This window comes from Branchiostoma lanceolatum, chromosome 1 (genome assembly GCF_035083965.1).
Source record: "Branchiostoma lanceolatum isolate klBraLanc5 chromosome 1, klBraLanc5.hap2, whole genome shotgun sequence".
Lineage (NCBI taxonomy): Eukaryota > Metazoa > Chordata > Leptocardii > Amphioxiformes > Branchiostomatidae > Branchiostoma > Branchiostoma lanceolatum.
This window is the reverse complement of record NC_089722.1, coordinates 35,152,775-35,178,918: the sequence shown is the minus strand read 5'-3', so window position 1 is coordinate 35,178,918 and position 26,144 is coordinate 35,152,775. Positions and strand designations below refer to the sequence as shown.

The window sequence follows — 26,144 nt, the reverse complement described above, 5'->3', positions numbered from 1 at the left end:
TATGCATAAATCGTGCGAATGAGGTCCACATTAGCATAGTTGATAGACAGGTGTGTTCACCTTTCCTTAAGGTACCTACATCTGAAATATGACATCCGTAGCCTTTACGGTAATGGATATGCATAAATTATGAAAACGAGGCCCCGATTAGCATAATTTATTGCCAGGTTTTCTGACCTTTCCTAATGGTACCTACATCTCAAATATGACATCTGTAGCTTTTATGGTGAGGAAAATACATGTTTCTGCATAATTTATGCAAATGAGCTCCTCATTAGCATAATTTATGTCCAGGTGCTTTCACCTTTCCTAAAGGTACCGACATCTTCAAGATGACATCCGCAGCTTTTACGGTAAGGGAAATACAAGTTTATGCATAAATTATGCAAATGAGGTACTCATTAGCATAATTCATGGCCAGCTGCATTCACCTTTCCTATAGGTACCTACATCTTAAAGATGACATCCACAGCTTTTATGGTAAGGGAAATACAAGTTTCTGCATAAATTATGCAAATGAGGTCCTCATTAGCATAATTTATGTTCAGGTGTGTTCACCTTTCCTAAAGGTACCTACATCTCAAAGATGACATTCGCACCTTTTACGGTAAGGGAAATACAAGTTTATGCAAATATTATGTAAATTAGGTCCTCATTAGCATAATTTATTGTCAGGTGTATTCACCTTACCTATAGGTACCTACATCTCAAATATAACATCCGTACCAATATAACTTTTTGCAATACCATTAGTAGAGCTACCACCGCACATTTACTTGGTTTTTGGCAGAAGAAGAAGAAGAAGAAGAAGAAAGAAGAAGAAGAACAGGCAAGCAAAAACAGTATATACATCCCCCTTCCCACTGGAAGGGGAATATAATGAGCAACTGAGTTCCTGTCAGTGATGCTCTCAGTGTCCCCACTGCAAACTGCTGACACTGTGAAAAGCCTACTGTAATTATTGATTTGTTAACAGCAAAAAATTTCATCATTGCAAATATTTGATCACTAATATTTGAGACGGTAATGTTTGTTCCCACTTTTAAAATTAAGTACTGTGACATACTCCATTTTCCCCCAACCACTATATTTTCTTGCCGCTATATCAAAGTGATTTACAGTATTCTCATTCACTCAAACTTACATGAAAATAAATCTACCTGAAGAAAAAATTTAGCAGAAATGAAAAAAATCAGGCTCTGGATTCAATGGTTCTCAATTTAGCAAACTAGCAACGTTGTAAATACACTGAAAACTGTGCAGTGCGAACCTGACAGTGTTTTCCAGGTCAAAGTTGAGCAATATCTACGTAATAAAACACGGTGCGTGCGACCGCCTTGCACCGACTCCTGGGTTCCTGAGTTGTTTCAGGGGCTTCCGGCACCTACCGTTACAACTTAGGGGAGGAATCACGAGAGAAAAATTTAAATTTGTGCATTTCCATCTTAACCTCGCAAATCTCCACAGTCACGATCTCAGGGTCGGCAAAAGTCGGCCATACAATTCCCAGATGTTACTAGCGTAAATATGCTGCAGCAAGGATGTGCTGTTCCTAACTTGGGGGGTGGGCGTGATGACAGAAATAACGAAACGGGGGCCACTGCATCAGCCCATGGTCCTTCAAGCCCAGATGGCAGCTATGAAGCTGAGAACCAAGATAGATCTAGAGCACAGGCCGGAGAAGGCAGGACATTTTTCTGCACCGAGACAGAGGGGGAGGGGGGCAAGTGCGAAAAAAAACCCACTGCAGTCAATCAAATTGTCCTAAGTTGGAGTCCGAAACCAAAAACCGATTTTTCAGATTTATGAAAAACAAATTATCATGCAATGCAAAGATATATTCAAATTGCAGAACAATATTTGAAAAAGTATTTCGATTACTGATCGCTCGTTCTCAATGAAATATGCAAAATAGCGATTTTTAGGGTCGAAAAATTGATCAGCTCATTTTCCAAGCAAACCTACCTCACTTTTTAGCTGAACATCTCCTTTTATGATGCCCAAAATATTACAGCTAATTTATCACGGGAAGATGTCGAAAATTTCTAAGCTTTGATTAGATGTCCTTGGAGTTTACCCATATTTTTGAGGAAAAAATGTTGAACATCAGTAATTAGATATTTCAATTTTGGAGCTTTCATGTCATGACATCGCCTTCAAAACCTAGAGTTGAGGAGTCAGTATCTCTGGTAAAACGTCTGTCAAATTTAGTGCCGTGCTGACGATTGCTGTATAACTGTTTCATTCAGGATTAATATTGTCTGGATTTGTTTTTGCATTTCGACTTGTTTGAGATATTTACCAGAGACGGAATCTGATAGTTCTTGCAAAACCTCCGTTGATCCGAATAATTTAACTCTTACAACATCTATAACATATTCAATGTTGCGAACTAATACTGCTTAGGAGCAGTAAAGCATTTGGAACAGAGGGGGAATTGCGGAAAAACGGTAACGGAGATTACATACTGTCGCCAAAAGGCGTGTTCACCAGACGTAAGTCGCCAAGTTGTAATTGATGGACTTCTGATTTCTTGGGACATGAGGACAGGCAAACTATACTTGTTTAAAGTAAATTAAAGGTAGTTTTCTGCATCATGTGAACTTAACGTGTAGTTACGGTCAACATAAAGCACAGTCTTGGCCACTGGGGCAGAAATGTCCGCCCATTTATTTCGTATTTATGCAGATCTAGGTTGGCCCACGGCAAGAGAAAGGTTCGCCAACAGTACTTTAAATACTTTTTTAGAATACTTGTCAGCCATGAACCTCAAAACATTTACAGTTCCATTGTCCCTGTACATTCTAGCCACACACACTCCACCAGATTATCCAGCTCCTACAGTTTCAAACTACCTAAACCAAAACAGCCAAAAGCGAACCTTTCTCTACTGAGCCATCAATATTTGGAATACATTACCACCGAATATCAAATAATTGGCAGTCCCATACAACTTTAAAAAGGCCATCTACCAGTTTTTCACTAGGTATTCTTAAGTTAAGTTAGCAATCTGTATATGTTATTATTATTTGGAAATAAAATCTGGAAGAAAGAATAGAAAGTTGGAATATGATAACCCTAAAGGGGGTTTCTCTCAGTTGAATCTATACTCTTCTATTCTAGTTCAAACACTTTTGCCTTATGGTGCACAACTACAAAAAGTTCTGCGCCAGGTTATGTATTTTCCGCAACAGGTGTAATCTCCGTTACCGGTAACGGAGCTTACTACAGTAAAACTTCGGCTTTCCTTCAAAGGGATTTCCGTTTTTCCGTTCCATCTTTTATTATTAAAAGGACTTATGTACGGGCATTTAGAAAATGGGCAGCGTTCTTACACCAGGCCCTGTTAACAACACAGAGAGCATCAAACAATGGTAACGGAGATTACATTTATACTGTACTGTCATTTGTTCGAGGAGGTGGTTCACAACTGATAGCAAACACTTCTTATTTATTCCTTTTTAAAGCCACAAAAGCTTTAAGTCATCATAAAAACGACAGATTGACACATTATATGTGGCATATCTTAATGTCAGGAACGTCTTACTTTAAACGGTAACGGAACGTTTTGGGCGACAGGCATAAACCGCCTTGCACAGCGTACAAGAACAGTGACAGGAGCGATCTGACGTGATTTGTCGGAGGGCCTTAGTAGCTGGATTCACCAGTTAACCGGTCATTCTCTGAACTGAATTGTTACATTCTCGGCTGCTTTTTAAATTTTGCATGTCTCCGCAGGCGACAGCCGTTTTTTATGACTCTTTAGGCCACCCATTGCCATAACTTTTTCTAAGTCAAAACCCATAAGTAGTTTTGAGATGCATTTTTTGTGAAACATGATACGTGTTGTGGGAAAGTGAAGAAAGCATCAGTGGTGCCCGTAATTTGGCTCATATCAAGTCGTAAAGGCTGGCGACAGCAATTTGTACATTCAAATGAGAACGAGCATGATGCATGTAATAAACAGACACACCGAACAAAAAGCCTCTGTACACAGAGGCAAAAAGGCTGAAACTCACCCATGGAACTGGTGCAAAAACCTGTCCCTATGTCCATCCAATACATCTGCAGGCAAACCTACATGGTAAAGACAAGAACAGGGAGGGTAGATTAGGAGGAGGACATCTCTTAGTTAGCCTCTACCAGGCTACGCTGAGGCCGTGATATAACCATTGGTCGCCTATTGACCTTCCCTGCATAGCGGACTACCCTTGGCATACTATTCACTCTATTTGGCCGATTTCTACTATTTTCCCAGCGATCAGCGGAGCCTGGTAGAGCACATCTCTTAGTAGGCACATCCTCAGAAACTGTTCATATCAGTCTGGACTTTTCTGTTACACCACTAGTCCCAGTCACTCAGTATTTTACGTGGCCTTATCAAAAACTGTTACATACATTTGTATATATTGCCCATACTGAAGCTAATAATCTGTGAAGTGAAGACACTTACTGTAAGTTTAAACCAGCTTTAATACCATTATAAATTAATCTGTGTTCGTATACTCATTATGAAACACATCCTAAACTTTTAACAAAGAATTTAGAGTTACAAAAGTTTTCAAATGAGGAACCTAAGTCTTTGTGAAGGAATAAATGGATCCATTGCTGTAATTTCTTTGTAAAAGGTGAGAAAGAAGTGATGTACACAAAATATATCAAGGTACATCAAGACCCACCAGCCTTCCCTGAACACAGATGGGAGCATGACAAGCTATCTGGCTCTTTTCATCCACTATTTGAGTCACATATCATTATTTGTCTCATTTCTTCACAAAACCTGAGTTGCACAGTCAAAAGTTTGGCTATCTTAAAATTCCTTCGTGTGAGAAGTTAAAGTTCAGAATTTATTTCATACTATCATTATCATCTTTAAGACCAGATACTTACATGAGTGAAGTTTGAACATGAGCTTGAGGATGAACTCGTACAGGTGCGAGGAGTCCAGAATGAGTGGCATTAGGGGGGCTATCCTGCACTGACCTGTGGAGGTCATGGAGTTTGACCGGGCTGGGTCAAGGGTCGCAAACACTGTGGGGATGGTGAGGAACAGAATGTAAGTGCAGAATACAGCACTGGTGCACTCATGATCACATGTTAAGTCTCCCTCTTAACACCATTATTCATTATCTCCATGAAAAATGGAGATATAGATTTGGGTGTGTCTGTGTGTGTGTCTGTCTGTGTTTGTTTCCGGACCTTTGTAGTCAGCATAACTCTGGAGAATCTCTGGATGGATCATGATGATATTTGGTATGTTGTAGGTGCACACAACCAAGCATAGATTATCTAAATATGGAAAGTCATTTGCACAATTAAGATATTTCATGGAGATATGAGGTCTCCGAACTCTTGTTCTGTCTGTTATGTATAGGGCCCAGTCATATTCATTGAACAATTGGTCTATCACAGCAACATTCTTAAGTCCCGGTCACAAATAAAAAATTCAACTCGGCCGAAACATGTATGTCTCCAAATGGGCATTTTCAGATGAAGTACTGCCGACGTCCTTTTGTACAATAATCGGACGACCATCGTCGGTGTTCCGCCCAACTTTTGAAAAGTTATGTGTGTTTTTTTGGGGAGGGGGGCATCATGCTGGTGTCGGTGTGAGCTTGGACAGGCACGGGCCGAACTCCTACTTTTTTATAATCATATAAATCATGTCAACAGTTTGGCTTATAACATATGATGATAAAGAATACTGCATTAACTTGTCAAAGAATGCTGCCTAACTTTTTTAACAAAAGACAATTCAACGGCAAAGATAAATTTTCATTGAAAATAATAATATATTATTTATTCTAAACAAAAATGTGGACACCTACATGTAAGACAATACATCCTGTTTCTTAATTGCTGTTGGTTTGGATGTGTTAATTTATATATTCATGAATTGAGGCTGGAATAAAACTTTCTGAATTTTTTTCCCCAAAAAATGACTAGTTCAAAGTACAATTTCATCGAGTGTAAAAAACAACTGAAGTAACACTTTTTGCCTGCTGAAGCACGCCCAGGCGCCGGCAGGGCGTTGATAGGATTATCCACAGTCAATCGAAGCTGGGACGGCGTTCGCCCAGGCTTCGACCGATTTCTGTTTGGTGAAAATCATAATTTTAACGTTAAGTAGACGAGTTTGTTGACTTTGTGGCTGTTGTGGTAGCATTTGAGTCTATCACAAAATTCTTTTTTATCATTTTATGGTATCATTTTTACTGTGCCCGTCCAATCCACTCATGCCCTACATATTTCCCACAACACAGAAATCAAAGTTGATCCAAATATTGGCTTTATACCAGGTTAGTTGATTCTTCCTTCGTCCGTGTCCAAGAGATGGTACCATCTCATGGGGGATTTTTAATTTTTAGTGGAAACATTTTTAATCATCTAGTTGTAAACTGTATAACGAATGCCACAGCACATTTCATCCAGTCTACAAAAGGTCCTTGGCAATCCTGAATATCCCTTCACCTGTTCCACCACCCACACCATAGTGGAAAGTTTGAATCCTACTGGCCTGAGGAGGTCAAAGATCGTGTGGGTCCCACTGATGAGAAGACTGAAACCATACAGCATATCAGTTATGTGGTGAACACATAAGATGGCTACTGATAGAAAACTACCGAGTACTTGTATTTTCATTTCTTAGATCGACGAATAGCTTCATCACGTTGGTAAGGCATAAAACATTCTTCCGAAAATAATTTCATTAGGTTGGTAGAATATAGGATATAGGAGATTTTTTTTTTTCACAACCAGTAATCCTCACCTGCTAATGTTTTGGTGTCTGTCCGACACCTTTTTCAGAGCTTCTGACTGGAGTACTGCTTCTCACCACTTTAACTTAATTTAAGTAGCCGATGTAGGTGGCGCTTTTACGGTGAGAACACTGTCCCAAACGTGGCTACTTATACTTATAGTGGTGAGAAGCAGTACTCCAGTCAGCAGCTCTGAAGAAGGTGTCTGACAGACAAGTATATCCCACAGAATTTCGCAGTAGGTTCCGAAAAAAAAAAACATTAAAAAAATGACTTAAAAACTGTGTCAACCAACACCGAAACAATATAGAACTAGAGTTCCACGACCTCATACCTTCGCCAAATGATTTTAACCTTTATGACTGACGTATTTAGGAGTGTTTTTCATCAATCATAAATCATTCCAGTTGATCGTCTTCAGCCAAATAAAAGAAGTTGTCCAAAGTATAAGCTTATGAAAGAAGGTTATGCTAACATTTATCATCAAATATGCAAATATGGTCCTTATTAGCATAATTTGATTCAACGATGTTCACATTCAAATAACTTTCAAATGCCATAAGTAAGAAATTGTCATCATTCACCTGTATGTAATTATAGTTTCTCATTAATTATGCAAATTACGCCTTCAATTGCATATTTTCTATCTATGAACATTCCTCTCTTCCTCAGTTACAAGTGTCAGGTATTTAAATAATCATATCATGGAACACAGCAGGCTTTTGAACTTGTCTCATTAGTTATGCAAATTAGAAAATCTGATTTGCATAATTATATATAATCATACAAAGCATCACGGAAGCTATCTATATACCAAAAATCAAGACCATCCATTAAGCCCATCTTGAGTTGTAGTATTTTCTCATTAATTATGCAAATGAGGTCTTCATTAGCATAGTTGATATCTATTAATATTTCTCTCCTCCTCAGTAACCTATGTCACAAGTTTGAGAGTCCAATTATGGAATTTGGCAATGTATAAACTTTCCCCATTAATTATGCAAATTAGATACTTATTTGCATAATAAGTATCAAATCATGTACATCATCACTGAAGCTATCTACTTACCAAAAATCATGACCATCCATCAAGCCCTTCTTGAGTTATTCCATTTCAAAGTCTGAAGCAAAACCTGCTCCTGCAGTTCCAAAAAAGCCGCTAGGGGGCCCAAACCTAGCCCACTTACTCTCTGTCCAAAGAGCTATCTACCACTTAAAAATCAGTTCCATAGCATGTCCAGAACACGATATATCAAAACAGGAAGTTCCGCTGCAGTACCGTAACAAGCCGCTAGGAAATCCAAAATGTAATCATTTCCAAGTCTCATCAAGACCTACCCACCTACCAAATATCAAGACAATCCATCCAAGCCTTCTCGAGTTATGCTGTACGTTACAAACACACAAACAAACACACACACAAACGCTACCCTCTGCATAACCTTCTCGGCGAAGGCAACAATGTAACCAAAGATCAATGACATGGAACGCTCTGCAGAAGATGGTGGGACGATGTCTCGAGAAACTTGATGCATATTATGTGGCCTGTACTGTACCGAATCTGTATCTGTATAGCTGGTATAATCTGTATAGCTGGTATATTACGCCCTTCGACGAAACACACCAGCTTCGCAGGCACGCGGAGTGGCAGCAGTTGGTTATATTACACTGAACGGCCTGTCACACCTAACTTTTGCACATCTGAGTCTGACTGCAATCGTTCTTTGAAGCTATTTAGTGAAGGTGTTCCTACAGCATCTGATGACAACGGGTTCCATTCTAATGGTTCTCGGGAAATACAAATTTTTGAACACATCAATCCTTGGTTGATAACTCTGGTACTTAAAAGCATGACTATTTCTTGTCCTTTTCTGGGCTGGTATTAGATAATTATCAGTCGGTACATCCACAAGTTTATTAGTCATTTTGTACATCATGCAAAGCCTGGATATTTTTCTTCTGTCATGTGTCCTTAGTCCTTTACCTTTAACATAGTCATGACCCTAACGCCAAAAAAACAGATACTCACTTAGCAATGGGATATGATCTTCAAACAGACTGTTTCTCATATCCGGTTGCATGAGTAAACTGTCTTTTGCCGTATCTGATTATCTGGATGTCGAACCTCAATCGACAAATGACCCTTACCTGAAGCTTCCATGGCCAAAATGGCATCCATGTAATCAAACATCTCCACAGTCAACTGGAAACTGAAACAGCACAGAATTCATTAGGAAGCAAGGCAATCAGAGGTGGCAGGCTTCATCCCCTTGACCTCATCAACTGCACTCGTCAAATGCAGACACACAGAAAAGCAAAAAACAATTATACCATCTTGGGGTGAAGTAATAAAGAGTTTGTTTGCAAAAACAATGGTGTAAGTTTACAAAACAATTTAGACAAGCCAATAAGTGAGATGCGAAAAATTTTATGAATTAAGGATTAAACTTTGTGTCCGACACAAAAATGAATTGGGACTTACCCATCAACCTTGTTCACGGAATGGACCCGTCTACTCCTGGAATGTGACATCAGAGATACGTGACCGCAGTAGCAGGTCACACGTGACAGATAACTTGTGTCACCCTCCCGTCCCTGTTCAAGGTAGGTCTCTGACGTCAAGTTCCAGGAGTAGACTTGTCCATTCCGTGAACAAGGTTGACACAGTCAGTCGAAAATTTGGGTAAGTCCCAATTCATTTTTGTGTTGGACATAAAGTTTAATCCTTAATTCATAATGACTTTTACCAACACAGATTAACTTTCATGCTAAGTTGAAAAGGACTTTACAACTAGTTTACACTTACTAGTTGTTGACGTCGTTTTCTCCAGCGGCATGCAGCTGTTCATCGGACATCTGTAGATTGCCCGGAAATGCTGCATTCTGGGTACAATAAACATAGACATCAGTCAAAAGGTACCAGGGTACTCCATACACGCATTCTTTTCATTGATAGTAGAGGGTAGTTAGAAATATGACAATTCTTGGCATGACTCATTTTTGGCTATGATAGAAAGAGTTTCAGCTTGATTTTTGGCGGACGACGGGGTCCAGGGGCAAAGCCCTGTGTTGGGGACCCAGGGGGCGAAGCCCCCCGAAAGCTCTTGCATTTTAGGCTATTGAGAAGGCTTCTTTTCAAGTTTTGAGGGTCATATTTATGATAATCATGGTAGTCAATAAACTTTTATTCTCCACAGCACCTTGACATACAATTAAGTTTAGGTGAAACCGTGAGAGACAACTAAAAACTCAGAAACAACAATATCAAAAGTTTAATCAAGGAGATTTTAACCTCGTTGGTTTATTTACCTACTCAAAAATATCAATAGTCGATACCAGTTTTCCGTTTTTTGGCTGTGTCCGTCTTCTCCGAAGTAGAAGCGCTACAATATCGTCGCTGTCAGAAGTTCTCTTCGGTGCGAAATAAGAAGCGATATTCCTGGTATTCCCACGCTTAAAAGCTGACATGTTTCCAGAAAAATCGCCGCCGAGGCGGTCGTCCCTCGGCGACGTACATGTAACTCTCTCTGCGGCGAAAGTTCCTTTGCTGGCATAATTTAGAAAACCTTGGCCCGTGTTAGAAATCGCATCACCCCCCTAGATTGCCCAAATATATACGCCGCCGTTCCAGGAATGCTAGCTGAAACCACTGTTCTACTTCAGATTGTACTTACAAAAAACGTGGAACTGAAAGTTCAAGGAACCTAAAAATCACTTCGCCAGAAGTTCGCTGTTGACTGCCACACCTAGTTCCAACTCACATGTTTTCCCAGGAAATTGCGGCTGATTGACAGTCCGCAGCCTTTGATGACAGTCGGCGAAGGCGCCAGAAAGTCTACTAAAGGCCCTGGGAACAAATTTGTAGCAGCCGAATCGTCCAATCATGGCGAAGGTTATCAATTTAGTTGAAACTTTATCTTCCTACTTTGGTAGAAATGAATTTTCTGTGCATCAATTCACTGTTCTGGATGAAAAAATTACATAACCTTGCTCCAGAAATTTGTCAGAAATACAGTTAAGAATTAGGGGTGTCCCTGTGGTGTAGTAGTCTGCGCCTTTGCTACTCTGCCACATCTGGTTCAAATTACTTGGACCAGAAGGACTGGGGTTCTAGTCCCAGGTAGGGCACCTCTGGACAAGAGGTGCATTGAGTCATACCAAAGACTTTATAAAAATGGTACATACTTATGAAACAGTATGGAAGTTAAACACACTCCACTGCCAGTGGACTAGCCCCCTGCTGCAGTGATTGCACCACAGTGTGGCCCCAGGGCTATGAAACGGAGATGGGCACCGCCCTATACATCAATTATGGTGTGGGAGGATTTTAACTTTTAACAACAGTTAAGAATTAATTCTATTCCCGCACTGACAAAGAAAGGAATCTTTTACGTTAATAACAGCTTCTGTGTTGGTCAACTGCGGACTGTCAACTTCCAAATAAGCAGATTCCCCGGGAATCTGATACATTTACGGCTGTTCTAATAGTCCGGGACCCTCCCAGCTGATCCTGCAGAGAGGCATACTCGGCTACTGTTTACGTTTTGGCGCGATGCTGCCGGGTGGGAGGGGCTGCGAGATAATATCGGAGCGGTAAGGCGGGGTGCTAATTTAGTATTTGGCACCTCCCTTTGAGCTGATAGCTAAATAGCTTCCTGTGAAACAGCGGAAGCGCGTGCTGGACGCGTGCCTCGGCATGTTTACTACGGTAGTTTTGTATTTTTTCGCCGCTACGCTGGGTGAAAAGACAGCATAGCGGGCTATTTAAAGCATCAGTTTGACGGCCCACAGCATAATGTTTATGCACAACAATTCAACGGATTCTTTTTAAAAAAGTCCATGACCCTCCCCCCCAACCCAGAATTTTTTTCCATGACCCCCCCCACCTCGAAAAAATTTTTCATGACCTTTCCCCCACCAACGCACTACCCCTCCCCCCGCTAAATATCGTATGGTCCCTTATATTACACGTTATCAAAAGTGCATTATTTCCTACATTATTATGTTGAGCCCATATAGGTATGGGCTCAACATATTGTTTATGCCTGAGGTTTCTTCTCCTCCTTCTCCTTCTCCTGTCAAATCTTCAAATCCATTCATCTCTGTCATGTTAAGACCAAATGACCTGAAATTTGGCACAAAGGCAGAGTAGGCAAATACCCCTAGGCTTTATTTCATTTTTTCGATGTAGACTTTTAAAGTAATCTTATTGAGTTTTTTTGTGGCAGCCAATGGTAGCACTGCATTTCAAAATACAACCGCCTGCTTGGCCAATTGAGTTAATCAATTTATCTTGCATTTCTGGGTCAGGTCCCCTAGTGTTTACAGTACAGATCTTGTTTAACTTCCCATCCACACGCGTGCCACACGCGTTGGAAAGTCGTGCCAATCTCGTGCATAAGTCGTGGCACACGAGATTTCAACTCGTGCAAAAGTCGTGCGATTATATATTGAAACGCGTTCCATTCTCGTTTCAATCTCGTGTGTATGCGTGTACACGCGTTTCATTTATGCGTGCGAGCTCGTGTACGAAGTTTTGGGCGGAGCTCACACGCGTGTGGCGGGCCTTTGAACTGTTCAAGACACGCCCATCGCCCGGCCTGCGGCCTTACTTATACATATTGTATGGACGTTCGAATCTAAAACCAGATTTCCTATAATCAACAAGCGTAACAAAATCATAACAGATAACTGTGTTATTGACCTGAAACTAAAGGAAAAGTTGCTCAAATAAAAGTGTTTTGAGCTGCGGCAAACCGAAGTAAGATTAGCCTGAGTGCCAGCCTTTTTAGCTTCCGTCCGATACACAAGCTCCGCTGCGCTAACCCAAGCTCCGCCGGGAGCGGAAGGTAGAACCCCGGCAAAATTCTCCTTACCCCGGCCGGGAACCAGACTCCACAGACCCCTCCCAACCGGCGGGCCGTTTTATGATCCGGCCCGTGGATGATATTAGGTTCATCCCCATTTTTTAGTTGTTGTGTAGAATCTATCTTTTTCTTAGCAAAATCTTTGCACTGCTGGTTTAATAACGAGTTTTATTCAATTCGCAGTGTCACAATGGCACACCGGACGGTAGACGCCCTGAGCCCGAGAGGAGGCCGTTCCACTGCCGGAAAAACATTATCATTCACCATATCATTATGGCCTGCTCAGTAGAAAGTATTAGCTCATGAATAAAGTTGGCTCTTGTTTGTGGTAACTGAAATATGGCCAAGTTTGTGATATTTTGTCGGGTTAATTAGCTTGGTAGAAACGATGTGTAAAATGATTGAAGAATTTACTGTATGAATAAAGTTGGCTAGTATTTACAGTAATTGGGATAGGATCAAGGGTGTGTTGTTCCAAGGAGGTATATAAAACCTCCTTGGTTGTTCTTTGGTAAATTCGTTGAACGCTATTTGACCCAATTTCCCGAAATTATGCGGCGATAGCGTAGATTTGATATAGTTCAGAACATTGTTACATCAAAGTGTCGATGCGCCATTGTGGTGATCGCTATATCAATGTCCCTCCCCACATCATGTTTACGTAGAGTGCGAGTACCACAAGACTGGTTCAATTCAATTTTCAACTCAATTTTTTATTAGAAATGAATAATCAAATGTTCAAACCTTACCACCCTTCACTTCACTGTCACGGGCTGCAAAGCTACGTACCCTGTGACTACATAAGTAGCAGTACATTCCTTGTCTTTCCATAATAACCGGCACTGTAATCGACGAAGAATGTGCGAAAATGCCCGTCCATACATTGCCGGGAACAGATCGCTGCGTTTATCATAGTGAGGTTGGCAATGTTCCCTTCCTTTGTAGCATGCTGCATCGCGTGCTATAAAACACACGCAACTCCACATGTTCTTTCTCCCTATAATCTCCTTGTTCTGGGATATTATTCAGTAACACGCGGCTGGGCAATAATTCCTATGGATTCTCCCATGGATTCTTCGGTGACCAATAGCAGGACTTAGTTTATAAACGGTGAAGGACAGAGTGAAGGATAAATCTAAACTCCTTCGCGATTGGCTGTTAAAGATTGAGCTGGCCGGGCGCGCGGCCATCGCAGACAACGCGGAGACAGGCGGCAAGTTCCTCAAAGGGGGCTACCTGTCAATCAAGAGGGAGTATCGTGGGAACATGCTAGTAGTATATCAAACATCAATCATTTCGAGAATCACGTGCGCCGTCCGGCGGCTTCACTGATAAATTGAATGTAAATATGCTTCACATTATCTGTGTTATAAATCTATCCAGAAACAAACTAAATCTGATTTTTCAAAACTGCTTACTAGTTTGTTTATTTTTCTTTTGGTCCCAGCAGAATCTTTGACCATATCAGAGCAGGGGTTTTTCTAGAAAAATTGAACAAGGGGGAACACAGTAATGCGAGGGAGCGAAGCGACCAAGCGGGGGGGATGGTGCGGAAGGGGGGGTTTCCCCCCCTTCCGATCTGCGGAGCTTTTGCAAAAATAAGGTACAATTGGGCCATTCAGAGGCTTTGTGAAGGACCATTTATGCTCCCTCCTGAAGTAAGGGCAAAGTCACTTAAAACATAACAGACTCTATATGAAACATACCTGGACCTAAACAAATTCTTAAACATAGTTACCTGTGATTGATGACAGACACAGGATTAACAGTTAACAGAATTTTTATTTAGACTTCAGGTATCTTAACAGAATGTTTATCTAGACTTCTTCAGACACGTTTTCAGAAACAAAATAAGTCAAAAAGTCAGTAATATCTTTATCTTTAACTTGAGTGAATAGTGTCTGTGAGGTAGTGGCATACAAGGTGATTAGATGAGGATTTTTCTGTTCCTCAGGTATCTTAACAGAATGTTTATCTAGACTTCTTCAGACACGTTTTCAGATACAAAATAAGTCAAAAAAGTCAGTAATATCTTTATCTTTAACTTGAGTGAATAGTGTCTGTGAGGTAGTGGCATACAAGGTGATTAGATGAGGATTTTTCTGTTCCTCAGGTATCTTAACAGAATGTTTATCTAGACTTCTTCAGACACGTTTTCAGAAACAAAATAAGTCAAAAAGTCAGCAATATCATTATCTTTAACTTGAGTGAATAGTGTCTGTGAGGTAGTGGCATACAAGGTGATTAGATGAGGATTTTTCTGTTCCTCAGGTATCTTAACAGAATGTTTATCTAGACTTCTTCAGACACGTTTTCAGAAACAAAATAAGTCAAAAAGTCAGTAATATCATTATCTTTAACTTGAGTGAATAGTGTCTGTGAGGTAGTGGCATACAAGGTGATTAGATGAGGATTTTTCTGTTCCTCAGGCCCCCCCAACGCTCCACGGCCTCATCAAAGTTAAAGTCGCTGATGTCGGGCCCCTCAATTCTCACCATAAGCAGGTGGTTGAGGTTTACATCGGTGAGTTGGGACCGGAGCCTGGTCTTCACCCTCTTAAGGCACGAGAACGCCCGCTCACAATCTGCCGTGTGAGCGGGGATGACCATCATTCTGTTGTACAGCCCCTTGATGTTTGGGTACTGGCAGGACAGGGTGATGTTAGATGATACCAACTGACACATGGCTTTGGGTGTCTTGCCTTTGTAGCTTGGCAGCTGCTGCCTGAAACCAATCCACTCGTCCTTGAGCTCCCGCCTGCTGATGGGGTAGGCCCCCTCTGAGTAGAACTCGGACAACGTGTTTATACTCTCCCACCCGTAGTCTCCCGTCATGGTTTCCGGCAAGTGGGCAGGATCCAGGATGCTGAAAGCACTCAACAACTCCATCTGGGGGAAGCGTTCCTCCAAGTTGTCGATGATGTTGTCGACAAAGTTCCGTCGGAGTGCTGCAAACTCTTGCCTCTGCTTAGGGGAATCCTGGATCTCCAGATCATGTAGTCTACCCTGACGACCTAGGTCATGGTCCAGCTCCTCCAGTCTGCCTCCTACAATGGGCGCGTCTCTTGCCTCCCTCACAACTTTCTTCTTTGCCTCCACTGTAGTTTGGACTTCAGTCAAGTCCAGACTCTTCTGCTGAAAAATCTTGCTGAGCGAAGATATCTGCGGCAGGACGTCACACAAGAGATACAGAGTGGCGATGGCCTTGTACGTGTGTAGCCATCCCCAAAGTGCCGTTGCCATCACAACACCTTTGTTCATTTCTGAATTTAGGTGTACCAGAACACTGCGTATTGAGCGATAAAGTGCTGAGGTTGCAGAGTCGTGGCTCAGCCACCTGACATCTTTCGGCTGCTTCATCTTCAGCTGAAGATCATTAAGTACTTCCTGTAAAGACAAACATAGTTTAAGAATTCACAGTTCCTCAGATAGAAAAAGAAACAAGAAATTCAAACATCATCAAAATTAATCATCTTTTTACAGCTACAGGTCAGTATAAATCTAATTCTATGAAAAGATACAAGTATATGTTGCTCCCATATCAAGAGAAATACTAAGTTGACTAACACTGTACCTGTATCTCTTTCAGCCCTTCACTTCTGACAGAACTGTTGTTGTAGAACAAGAACAGCGAGAGGAGGTTTGGCTTGAAAGTCTCCCCGATGTATTTCACCCGACCTCCAGCTTGCCCGATAGCCAGGGCAGCACGATGCGCCACACAGTGGATGTTGATCATCGTTTGATTGTCGACTTTCAGGAGAGTGGCCACGCCGCCTTTTCGTCCTGGAGAGAAATATTAGAACAATAATTGTATCACATTTCCTTGTTTAAGTAATCTATAAAACCATATCCACACATCACTTGAGGTGTCATAATGATAAATGATTTGATAGATAATGGAATGCAGGATGTATTGAAGCTCATGTACACACTACAAACTCACCTATCATACAGGCAGCTCCATCTGAGCCGAAACCTGCAACTTTCTGTAGAGACAGATCCTTCCCTTCAAGGTGCTGCATAAGCGCATTCTTGATGGTGAGTGCTTTTCCATCCTTCAATGGGACAACTTTCAGGAACTTGACCTGCAGCTTGCCAGCACCATCTATGCATCTGCAGCAGGCATAGGGCAAAAAAGGGAAGAATAATCAAATATCACATACAAAGTTATTACATGTTACATGCCACATACAATTTTACAATTACATCATAGCAATGTATTGATTGATAAACATTGACTTCAGCTGTAACATACCTGCAGTAGAGGACGAGTTCATTTGTAGTTGAAATGTCGACCGTCTCGTCGCACATGAGCCCCAAAAAGGGACTGTCCCTGACCGTCGCCAGAGTCTGCTCCTCAACGAGGGCTCCAATAACCGCTAGGAACTCATTGGCGATGGTGCTGCTTGTGTAGGTGGCATTGGATCCCACGTGTAGAGGGCGGAGGACTTCACAACCTGTTTGTTTTTTTTCAGAAGAAAGTCATCAAAGTTTGGAATGGAGAAATTAAACCATCAAATTTCCTATGTAACAGCATATCGTAGCAGCAGAACAATAATCTATTTCCACATGTAAGCATTTGCCCTTACCTAACTCTGATTCAGCAAACTTGATCATGTCTTTGAAGTTCGTTGTGTGGGGTATTTCTTTCTTTGCAAGATGATATACAAGTTTCATGGCTGCTTTGACGGCTTCTCGATTCATGGAAACCTGTGTAGGAAGATAATTATAAGTAAAAGCTGTGAAAACCTTATGGGTAAATTAAATTGGGTTTTGAAATCAGGAATATGTAATATGGAATGCAAAAACAGCTTGAATATGAATTTAATTGACATACCGTTTTGGCCAAAGCCTGTCTGATTCCACCGTTCACCTCCGCAGCCAAGCGGTCCTCATCTTTGATACAGGCTTTCGTGTGCTGCTCCGACGTGTGATGGGCTACCACCTTGTCCAACCGCAGGCAGGTGGCTGGATACACGCTCCATATGTACTCCCCATTCCGCTGCTTCTGTCTATGCCTCTTGCAGATGGTGCACATCATCCCCGTCCGGTTATTCACCGGATACAGCCACGTGTATGGCTTCTGTGCCCACTCGTCGTCGTAGCCCACACGATGCCCCGAGTTCTTCTTCCTGAAATTTTGTGTTGAGGGTGAAATTACAAATTTGGTCTACAAAGTTGGGTAAACCACAAAAAAAAGAGGGAGGGAGTCTTCCCTATAGAACAGATGTCCATTACCTTCATATTGACCTTGGATCTTGGTCTACATGGTGGTTCTACAATTTTCCATAATTTGAAACTTCTAACAGGAAATAATAAACATTGACCAGAAAAATAATAACAATCAATGATGATGATGACTGATAAAACCCAGTGATGGATAAGAAAAGCTATTGTATCCTTCATCACTGACATTGAAAACAAAATTTCACTTTGTTTTAGAATTTGGTGTAGGCTGCTATGTAAACACACAAACCACTGACATTCATGGCCAAATTTTTTGCTTTGGTTGACATTGATAGCAAAAAAATACAAACAAGTCAAGTTATTAACAGTTACATTACAACTTACAAGCAGTAGTAACTTACTTGAACTTTTGTTTTAACTTCTTCCTTTTCTCCTCCTGCTCTTCAAAGGAACATTCATTTCCTTCATTTTCTCCATCCATCTGGCTGTCATCCTTTTCTCCGTCCATCTGGGTTTCATCTGGCACGGATTCCCCGCAGGCCTCGTCTCCCGCGCTTTCGGGGGCAGCGACCACGCTAGGCGCGGGCGCCTCTTCCAAAGACACCCCGGATCCCTCGCCGGCGATCGTCCCTTCAATGGATCCGATCTCGCTTTCGGCGCCATCTTTCTCGGCTTCCTGACGGCAAAAAGACGTGATCTTCCTCTGCCCCGGGCAATCCTTGTCTTTCTTGCGCTTCTTGTTGCGACACGACATTTTTAAAAGGCTGAATGCTTCGTAAACAAATGCCGAGATCGTCCGGCTCTCAAACCTCCCGCGCTAGGGTGAAAGGTCACGGCGGCGAGAATCTCGTCCTAAGTCAGGTGACCCCATAGATAAAGATATACGCCACGCGAGACTTCGCATTTCAAAACAAAAATGGCGGCGTGAAAAGGCGAGGCGAGTCGGAACAACAACAGAGCATGGGAACTGCGTGAAATAAGACAATTGTACGCCTTCTTACTGTCATTTTGCCGCGCCTCTTCCAAAGACACCCCGGATCCCTCGCCGGCGATCGTCCCTTCAATGGATCCGATCTCGCTTTCGGCGCCATCTTTCTCGGCTTCCTGACGGCAAAAAGACGTGATCTTCCTCTGCCCCGGGCAATCCTTGTCTTTCTTGCGCTTCTTGTTGCGACACGACATTTTTAAAAGGCTGAATGCTTCGTAAACAAATGCCGAGATCGTCCGGCTCTCAAACCTCCCGCGCTAGGGTGAAAGGTCACGGCGGCGAGAATCTCGTCCTAAGTCAGGTGACCCCATAGATAAAGATATACGCCACGCGAGACTTCGCATTTCAAAACAAAAATGGCGGCGTGAAAAGGCGAGGCGAGTCGGAACAACAACAGAGCATGGGAACTGCGTGAAATAAGACAATTGTACGCCTTCTTACTGTCATTTTGCCGCGGTTTTCGTATCTGTGGAAAATTTACGCTGTTTAATACTAACAGGCATGTTATTTTCTGGCATCAATTGGACGAATCTATGGAAGAAAGTTACCGATCGCTGAGGGAAGGCTGTATGCTGGGACTAAATTTTTCCGTCACTAAACTAAAATCTGAATTTCGACAAGGGGGCGCTGGACTGAAACAAGAGGGCGCAGCGCCCCTCTTTCCCGATTTAGATAAAACTCTGTCAGAGTATTGTAGATTGTAGAAAGTAGTCCCGCTCGCTGTCGACGTTGTTTTGTTATGATGTACAGGTCACTGACCTTTGGTTTACGTTGTTCCATGTCGTTTCGGCGAGTTGTCTGGCAGTTCTTTTTTCATGTTACTCATTCATTTTTTACTTTGTCGTTGCAACCAGACATGCATGCGGACATACATGCAACTATTATTCTTCCAACTGCCAGTAGTTCGGGGTAGATGTTTATTTTGGGACCGAGCGGCCACGCGTGGCAGTGTAGAGTCCTTTCTCACACTAACCGGCAATAATCGGCAAAAGTGCCAGCCCCCGGCTATTATCCACAGATTATCAACAAATACGTAACAATGAGGGCTAAGACGTGTCCTACAAACTCTAGGATTATAAAAAAAAAAAGTGTGCGGTCCAAACCGCGCCCAACGTGCTTTCAATCGGAAAATACCAAACCGGCAAACCGAAAGTTCACACCGGCCTGGCCGTAATTTTGAAAAATTTCTCAGTTACTTTCACAAAACTATTCAAGCATTGCAACCAACACATATTTTGATATCATGTTCTATATCTATCTGGCGTGTAAATTCAATGAAACCTTTTACACTGCAGCGTTGAGAAAAAAGTGCCGAGAATCGGCCCTTTCAAATGAAACCTTCCCCTACGCCCTTACTGCAACGTAACACTCCCGCAGCGGGGTCTCCAAACTAGACGTCAATCAAGTTTGCCTGATTTGCGTAAACGCGTGTAGCGACCGCACAAGATTTTTAATTAGGCAGCCACACGCGAGGCAGCTCATTAGCGAACGCGATTGGCACGACTTAACATGGCGTGTGGCACGACTTTGGCACGAGATGTAAACGCGTTTCAAATGCAAGCCGCTCGACTTTCGCACGACTTTTGCACGAGAAACAAACTCGTGTGAAACGCGTGGGAAGGGAAGTTAAACAAGATCTGTACTGTATATCAAATGTGATATGGAACTGCCTAGGACATGTGCATACATGGCGTTGTTCACTCTTTTGGCATATTACTAGTACTTCAGAATTATTTTTCTAAATTTTTGGCTATTTTCAGAACAGAGAGGCACATCTCCAGTTCTTATGTACATTTATTAAACCAAAATGATGTGAAATTTGTCATGTGTCTGACTTAGTCATGTACACAGGCCCTCATTCAAATGTTTGGCATACAGCCCAAAACAATTTTTGAAATAAACAATTTTTTCTCAACCAAAAATGTTTACTTTTGAAGCATCCATTCAAGCTTTACTTCTGATGTCTGGTGATATCATAGCAAACCCAGGGCCAACAAGTGGGCCAAATCAACCAGCTTCTATGGAAAATTGTGATTCACATGGCACTTCTAATGAGCAAATACCGTGTAGTCAAAATATGCCAAAAAAGCAACACAGGAAAGGTTTAATGCTGTCACATCAAAATATACGCAGCCTCCCAGCAAAGCATGCACACCTAGAAATCCTTGCTGCTAAGAGTAATTTAGACATCATAGGGATAACAGAAACTCACCTGAGTGATGACTTCCCAGACAATACTATTAAAATACCTGGATATGTGCTCCTAAGAAGGGATAGGGGTTCAAGACATGGCGGTGGTGTGGCTTTTTATATCAAGGACTCCATCGCATTCAAAGACAGGAGTGACCTATGTGTTGATGGACTGGAGGCCTTGTGGGTTGAGCTAACACCACCAAAGGCTAAACACGTACTTCTATGCTGCGCATATACAATGTAGGCCTCCAAATGACACTGACTTCTTCGATCTCTTTAGAGAAAGCATGGACAAAGCTTCTGAAACTAATCTTGAAACAACAATCTTGGGAGATCTGAACTGCAATTTAATGAGCGATAAGGGTCCCGCTGAAGACCTCAACTTCTTGTGCGACCTCTATGACTTAACCAATTTGATAACTGAGCCAACCAGAGTAACTGCACACAGCTCGTCACTCATTGACGTGATTCTAACGTCAAATCCCAGTAAATACTCCAACAGTTACAGCGGAGTATACAAAGGAGGGCTGAGTGACCATCACTTTGTCTACACTCATCAGGGTCTGAAACAGCCAAAACCCTCCCCAAAGTGGATATCCGCAAGGATTTTTAAAAGATTTAGGGAGGAAGACTTCGTAGCTGATCTAGAGAAAGTCACATGGTCAACGATCAGTGTCTTCAGAGATTTGGACATGTGGTCCGCCTGGAAATCTCTGTTTGACACAGTGTGTAACAAGCATGCCCCCATCAAGAAGTTCAAGGTAAAGGGAACTGACCTGCCACCATGGCTCTCAGAAGACATTCGGGAGATTATGTCCTTACGTGACCAAGCGAGACATACGGCCGAAAGAACGGGGAGCGAGAAGGATTGGGAGACCTATAGGCATCTGCGAAATCACACCAAAAGACTGGTTGCCTCCAGGAAGCGAAACCATTACACTGAAGAAATCAACCAGGGCTCGACTAAGACTATGTGGAAATCCCTCCAGTCTCCAAATCCAATTCTAGCAGCATCCTAAGTATGAAGGACGAGACGGGAGAGACAAGCTCCTCACCTGAAATCGCAAAAAAACTGAACAATTTCTTTGGGACGGTGGCTAAGAAGTTAGTGCGATCCATCAACACAGCCATGGTATCTATAAGCCCCTTGGAATATGTGAAGAGATCGCTCGCTCGTTTTTCATTTAAAACCATTTCCGTAGAATTTGTCAAACAGGAGCTCCGAATGCTGAACACAAGTAAATCGATCGGCCTAGACAATCTAAACAGCAGGCTGTTAAAAGCTGCAGCCGAGATCATCGCAACCCCTCTAACAGCCATCCTGAACAAATCGCTCTCAACACACGAGTTTCCAGACGACTGGAAGAATGCGAGGGTAACACCTATTCACAAGGCTGGCGATAGATCACTACCAAACAACTACAGACCAGTTAGCATTTTACCAACTGTTTCAAAAATCCTCGAGAGAGCTGTACATAGTCAAATGTACGAGTATCTCACAGAAAACAACATTCTCTCTGAGGTTCAATCCGGTTTTAGACCGAAACACTCGACACAGTCTGCAACACATCTACAGTTGAGAAATGGCTGGGAGCCATGAACGATGGAGAGCTTACAGGTGCTGTATTTATCGATCTATCAAAGGCGTTTGATACGCTTGACCATGCTACCCTTCTGCAAAAACTGTTCAAGTACGGGGTTCAGGATGGAACCCTTGACTGGTTCACTTCCTACCTCTCCGGTAGAAAGCATTGCACCGCAGTTAATGGAGCCATGTCTGACTTTCATACAGTGAAGTATGGCGTACCCCAAGGTTCAATCTTAGGACCACTGTTATTCATTATTTATGTAAATGACATGCAAAACTGTATCCAAAGTTTTGAAATTTCAATGTATGCCGACGATACGGTCATTCACTTCAGCAGCAAGGATGTTGGGAACATTGAGACCGCCCTTCAAACCGATCTCGAAAGGTTGTCTCAATGGTTCGCCGTGAATTCTCTTTCCATGAATGAAGGGAAATGCAAGTGCATGCTACTGGGTACGGACAAAAGGCTAAGAAACTGCAACAACCCTAGGGTGACTATTAATGGTCAACTCATAGCTTTCTGCAACATGTATAAGTACTTAGGCATTTACATTGACAACCATCTGAACTGGAAAGGTCATGTCAAAGATGTACTTGGTAAATTAAGACGATCGATAAGTATTATGAAGCATGTTAGTAAATTTGTACCTACGTCAGCACTTCGTACTTTATACAACACTATATGTCTACCATACATAACATATGCAAGTACTGTCTGGGATACAGCACCTGAGCAAGACTTACAAAAACTTCAACAAATGCAGAACAGGGCCGGGAAGCTGCTACTGAGAGCTCCGTACAGAACACCATCGTCTGAAGTACTGACACGACTGGGCTGGAAGGACATCAAATCTATACACAGGCACCAGAAGGCTTTGCTGACATATAAGGCTCTTAATAACCTGGTACCAGCCTACATGAGACACATGTTCACGTACTGTAGAGATAGGGCAACTAGAACAACACGGCAAAGCGAGTCTAACCTACTGTATGTACCAATGGTCCGTAGAGAAGTATATAGAAGGTCTATCTCCTACTCAGGTAGTACTCTATGGAATAGTCTGACACCAAACTTGAGAACGGCGCCTTCAGTTGCAACATCTAAGAATATGTTGCGTCGAGTAACTACGAACTGACTATGATTACCGAGTAGGGAAATGATGTTATATCGTCGACTTATATTTATTTGCTGAATGTGATTATGAAATACTTGTTTGTAACGTTATCTTTGTATAACAATTTATGTTCCATTTTCCGATGGTACGTTGAAAGGACCCCTGACCTCCTCCCTTGAACTCTTGAAAAACGGCCTCGGCCGAAGAGTGTATGTTTGTGCATACTGTCAAGGTTAAATAAAGGTTGGAAAAAAAAAAACATAGGGGTGTCATATTTTTATATTTCACCCATACTATGGTCGAAATATGTTGGTTTTGGTAATGTCCGTCTCAGTGTCAAATCTTCATTCATATCATTATGTATAATTTGGAAGAGTTCATTCTTCACCGAGGTTAATTTTTTTTAAATTCAATTTTGGACTGGATTGATTATGCAAGAGTACATTTTTGAGTGTGTATTTTTCGACTGGTCTAGTTTACATGGAGATGGCACTGGAAGTTTCCATTCTTGCCCGTGGGGATTTTCAAAATTCTAATTTTGGCCTGGAGTGATTATGCAAAAGTCCATTTGTTAGCAGAAGTGTATTTGAACTGGTCTATTGTACATGAGGATGGTGCTGAAAGAGTCAATTCTTGAACGGGGGACATTTTCTAAATTATATTTTGGACTGGGGTAATCATGCAAAAGCCCATTTGTTTAAGCGGACATGGTTTTGGACTGGTCCATATTGTGTGGAGGTGCCACTGGAAGAGTCCATTCATGCATGGAGGGACTTATTGTTTTTAAACTCAATTTGGACTGGGGTGATCCATTTTTTTGAGTGGAAGTATTCTAGAATGGTCCATTATGTATGGGGTTGCCTGTGGAAGAGTCTGTTTTTGCATAGGGGGTTAAATTGAGAAATCTCCATTTCTTACTGGGATGACTTTGCAATAGATCACTTTTGGGCTGAAGTTTTTGCCATACAGCCGCCATTCGGCGGTCGTATGGCATTCAGACAGCTCTGAGATTGGCAGGGCGGCGGGCGCGCGGGCGGCGCCGGGCACGTGCATGGCCGGCTATTTATACCTGCCAAACAGGACGGCACAACATGTATACTTTCTTCTGTGGGCCCAACATAGAAAAAGCCGAACGGTTGCAAAATATTACAATGTAGATTGATATTTAACAATGCAAAAGATGTGGTAAAACAATATAAAGTTTTCCTTTAAAAGTTTATGTTTTGTAATGGACATGAATTGTTCAAAATGTCTCGCTTGTACAACACTGGGATATGTCGCAATGCATGACTGTTAATGATTTATCATACCGCAGCAGGGGCATGGTATGGTAGTTCACTTCCGAAAAGCCGTTCCACATGCATGTATTTGGGCATTTCCGCCGGCATCCGTGCTTGTATGCCCTGTCAGATCCCCATTAGTGGCCATATTACATATACACCCCGACCAATCAAACCACGTGAATCACATTGAAACTCAGATTCGTATCAGCCATTTCCCGACAACTCCCTTTCTAACTTGTGTTAACGACTACATCTGACAAAACAAACTCGCCAGTGAGATGGTGGAGGGTGTCAGCTTTCCGAAGATGTTTTCAGATTGACAATTTTGGCACTTTGGAAGTGACTGAAAGTGACCGCGATTTCACGTTTAGAAAAAAGTAGTAGTTAAACATCATTGGAAAGCTGACACCCTCCACCATCTCACTGGCGAGTTTGTTTTGTCAGATGTAGTCGTTAAAGCAAGTTAGAAAGGGATTTGTCGGGAAATGGCTGATACGAATCTGAGTTTCAATGCAATTCACGTGGTTTGATTGGTCGGGGTGATATATTAGTACAAAATTACACAAAAAAGAACTGATTTTGTTAGGAAAATGGACAAAAAGGTGACCAAAATATGGTGCCGTGTAGTGAGATTTAAACGTTAGGTACCTTTAAAAATCATGTCAGGACTATCGAGTCCCACTAGCTCACTTGGTAAACACGTAGAGTGTGTAGGCTTGGTGGGGACTGGAAGGTCGCCGGTTCGAATTCTTTTCCTGTTTTTTTTATCTATTTTTTTTAACCTTTTATATAAGGAGGAAATACATTGTTTTTGCTGGCGTGTTTTTCATACTTTTCTTCTTCTTCTTCTGTTGCATAATTTATGCAAATTGTATTTCCCTTACGATAAATGCTAGAGATGTCATATTTGATTTGTAGGTGCCTTTAGGAAAGGTGAATGCACCACATACATTATGCTAATGAGTCTCATTGGCATATTTTATGCAGAAACTTTCATATCATTTCTTCCAAAGGCGCCCCAGTCAGCTTTTTTTAAAAGCTTTCTTGAAGCTGACTTTGAAAACAGCTTATTTCATACCAAACTTCACAAAACTGAATAAAACTTAACACTGCACTTGTGCAATTTAGTTCTTTTTACAAACTATACTTCAACCGTTTCATCCCCA

At 41.9% G+C, this 26,144-nt stretch overlaps 2 protein-coding genes across 11 annotated transcripts in view; both read right to left on the bottom strand.

Moving 5' to 3' along the window:
- The window catches only part of LOC136421056 (huntingtin-interacting protein 1-like), a 121,460-nt gene that overhangs the window by 78,972 nt on the left and 16,344 nt on the right, over positions 1-26,144 (bottom strand). For 9 of the 10 annotated variants that reach the window (XM_066408257.1, XM_066408203.1, XM_066408264.1 and 6 more), the window contains exons 5-9: positions 9,565-9,641; positions 8,907-8,968; positions 6,518-6,559; positions 4,891-5,031; positions 4,020-4,077 (exon numbers count right to left, since the gene is read on the bottom strand). In XM_066408257.1, the coding sequence (XP_066264354.1) occupies positions 4,020-4,077; positions 4,891-5,031; positions 6,518-6,559; positions 8,907-8,968; positions 9,565-9,641 (380 nt within the window). The remainder of the gene's footprint in view (positions 1-4,019; positions 4,078-4,890; positions 5,032-6,517; positions 6,560-8,906; positions 8,969-9,564; positions 9,642-26,144) is intronic. The other variant, XM_066408227.1, reaches the window with a different exon arrangement.
- LOC136421128 (zinc finger protein 862-like) lies at positions 14,388-18,821 on the bottom strand. Its single transcript, XM_066408283.1, has 7 exons — positions 18,213-18,821; positions 17,462-17,756; positions 17,214-17,334; positions 16,880-17,081; positions 16,568-16,737; positions 16,199-16,407; positions 14,388-16,011 (listed from the first exon to the last, which is right to left on the bottom strand). The coding sequence occupies exons 1-7, from the start codon at positions 18,563-18,565 to the stop codon at positions 15,028-15,030; spliced, it is 2,334 nt and encodes a 777-aa protein (XP_066264380.1). The 5' UTR covers positions 18,566-18,821; the 3' UTR covers positions 14,388-15,027.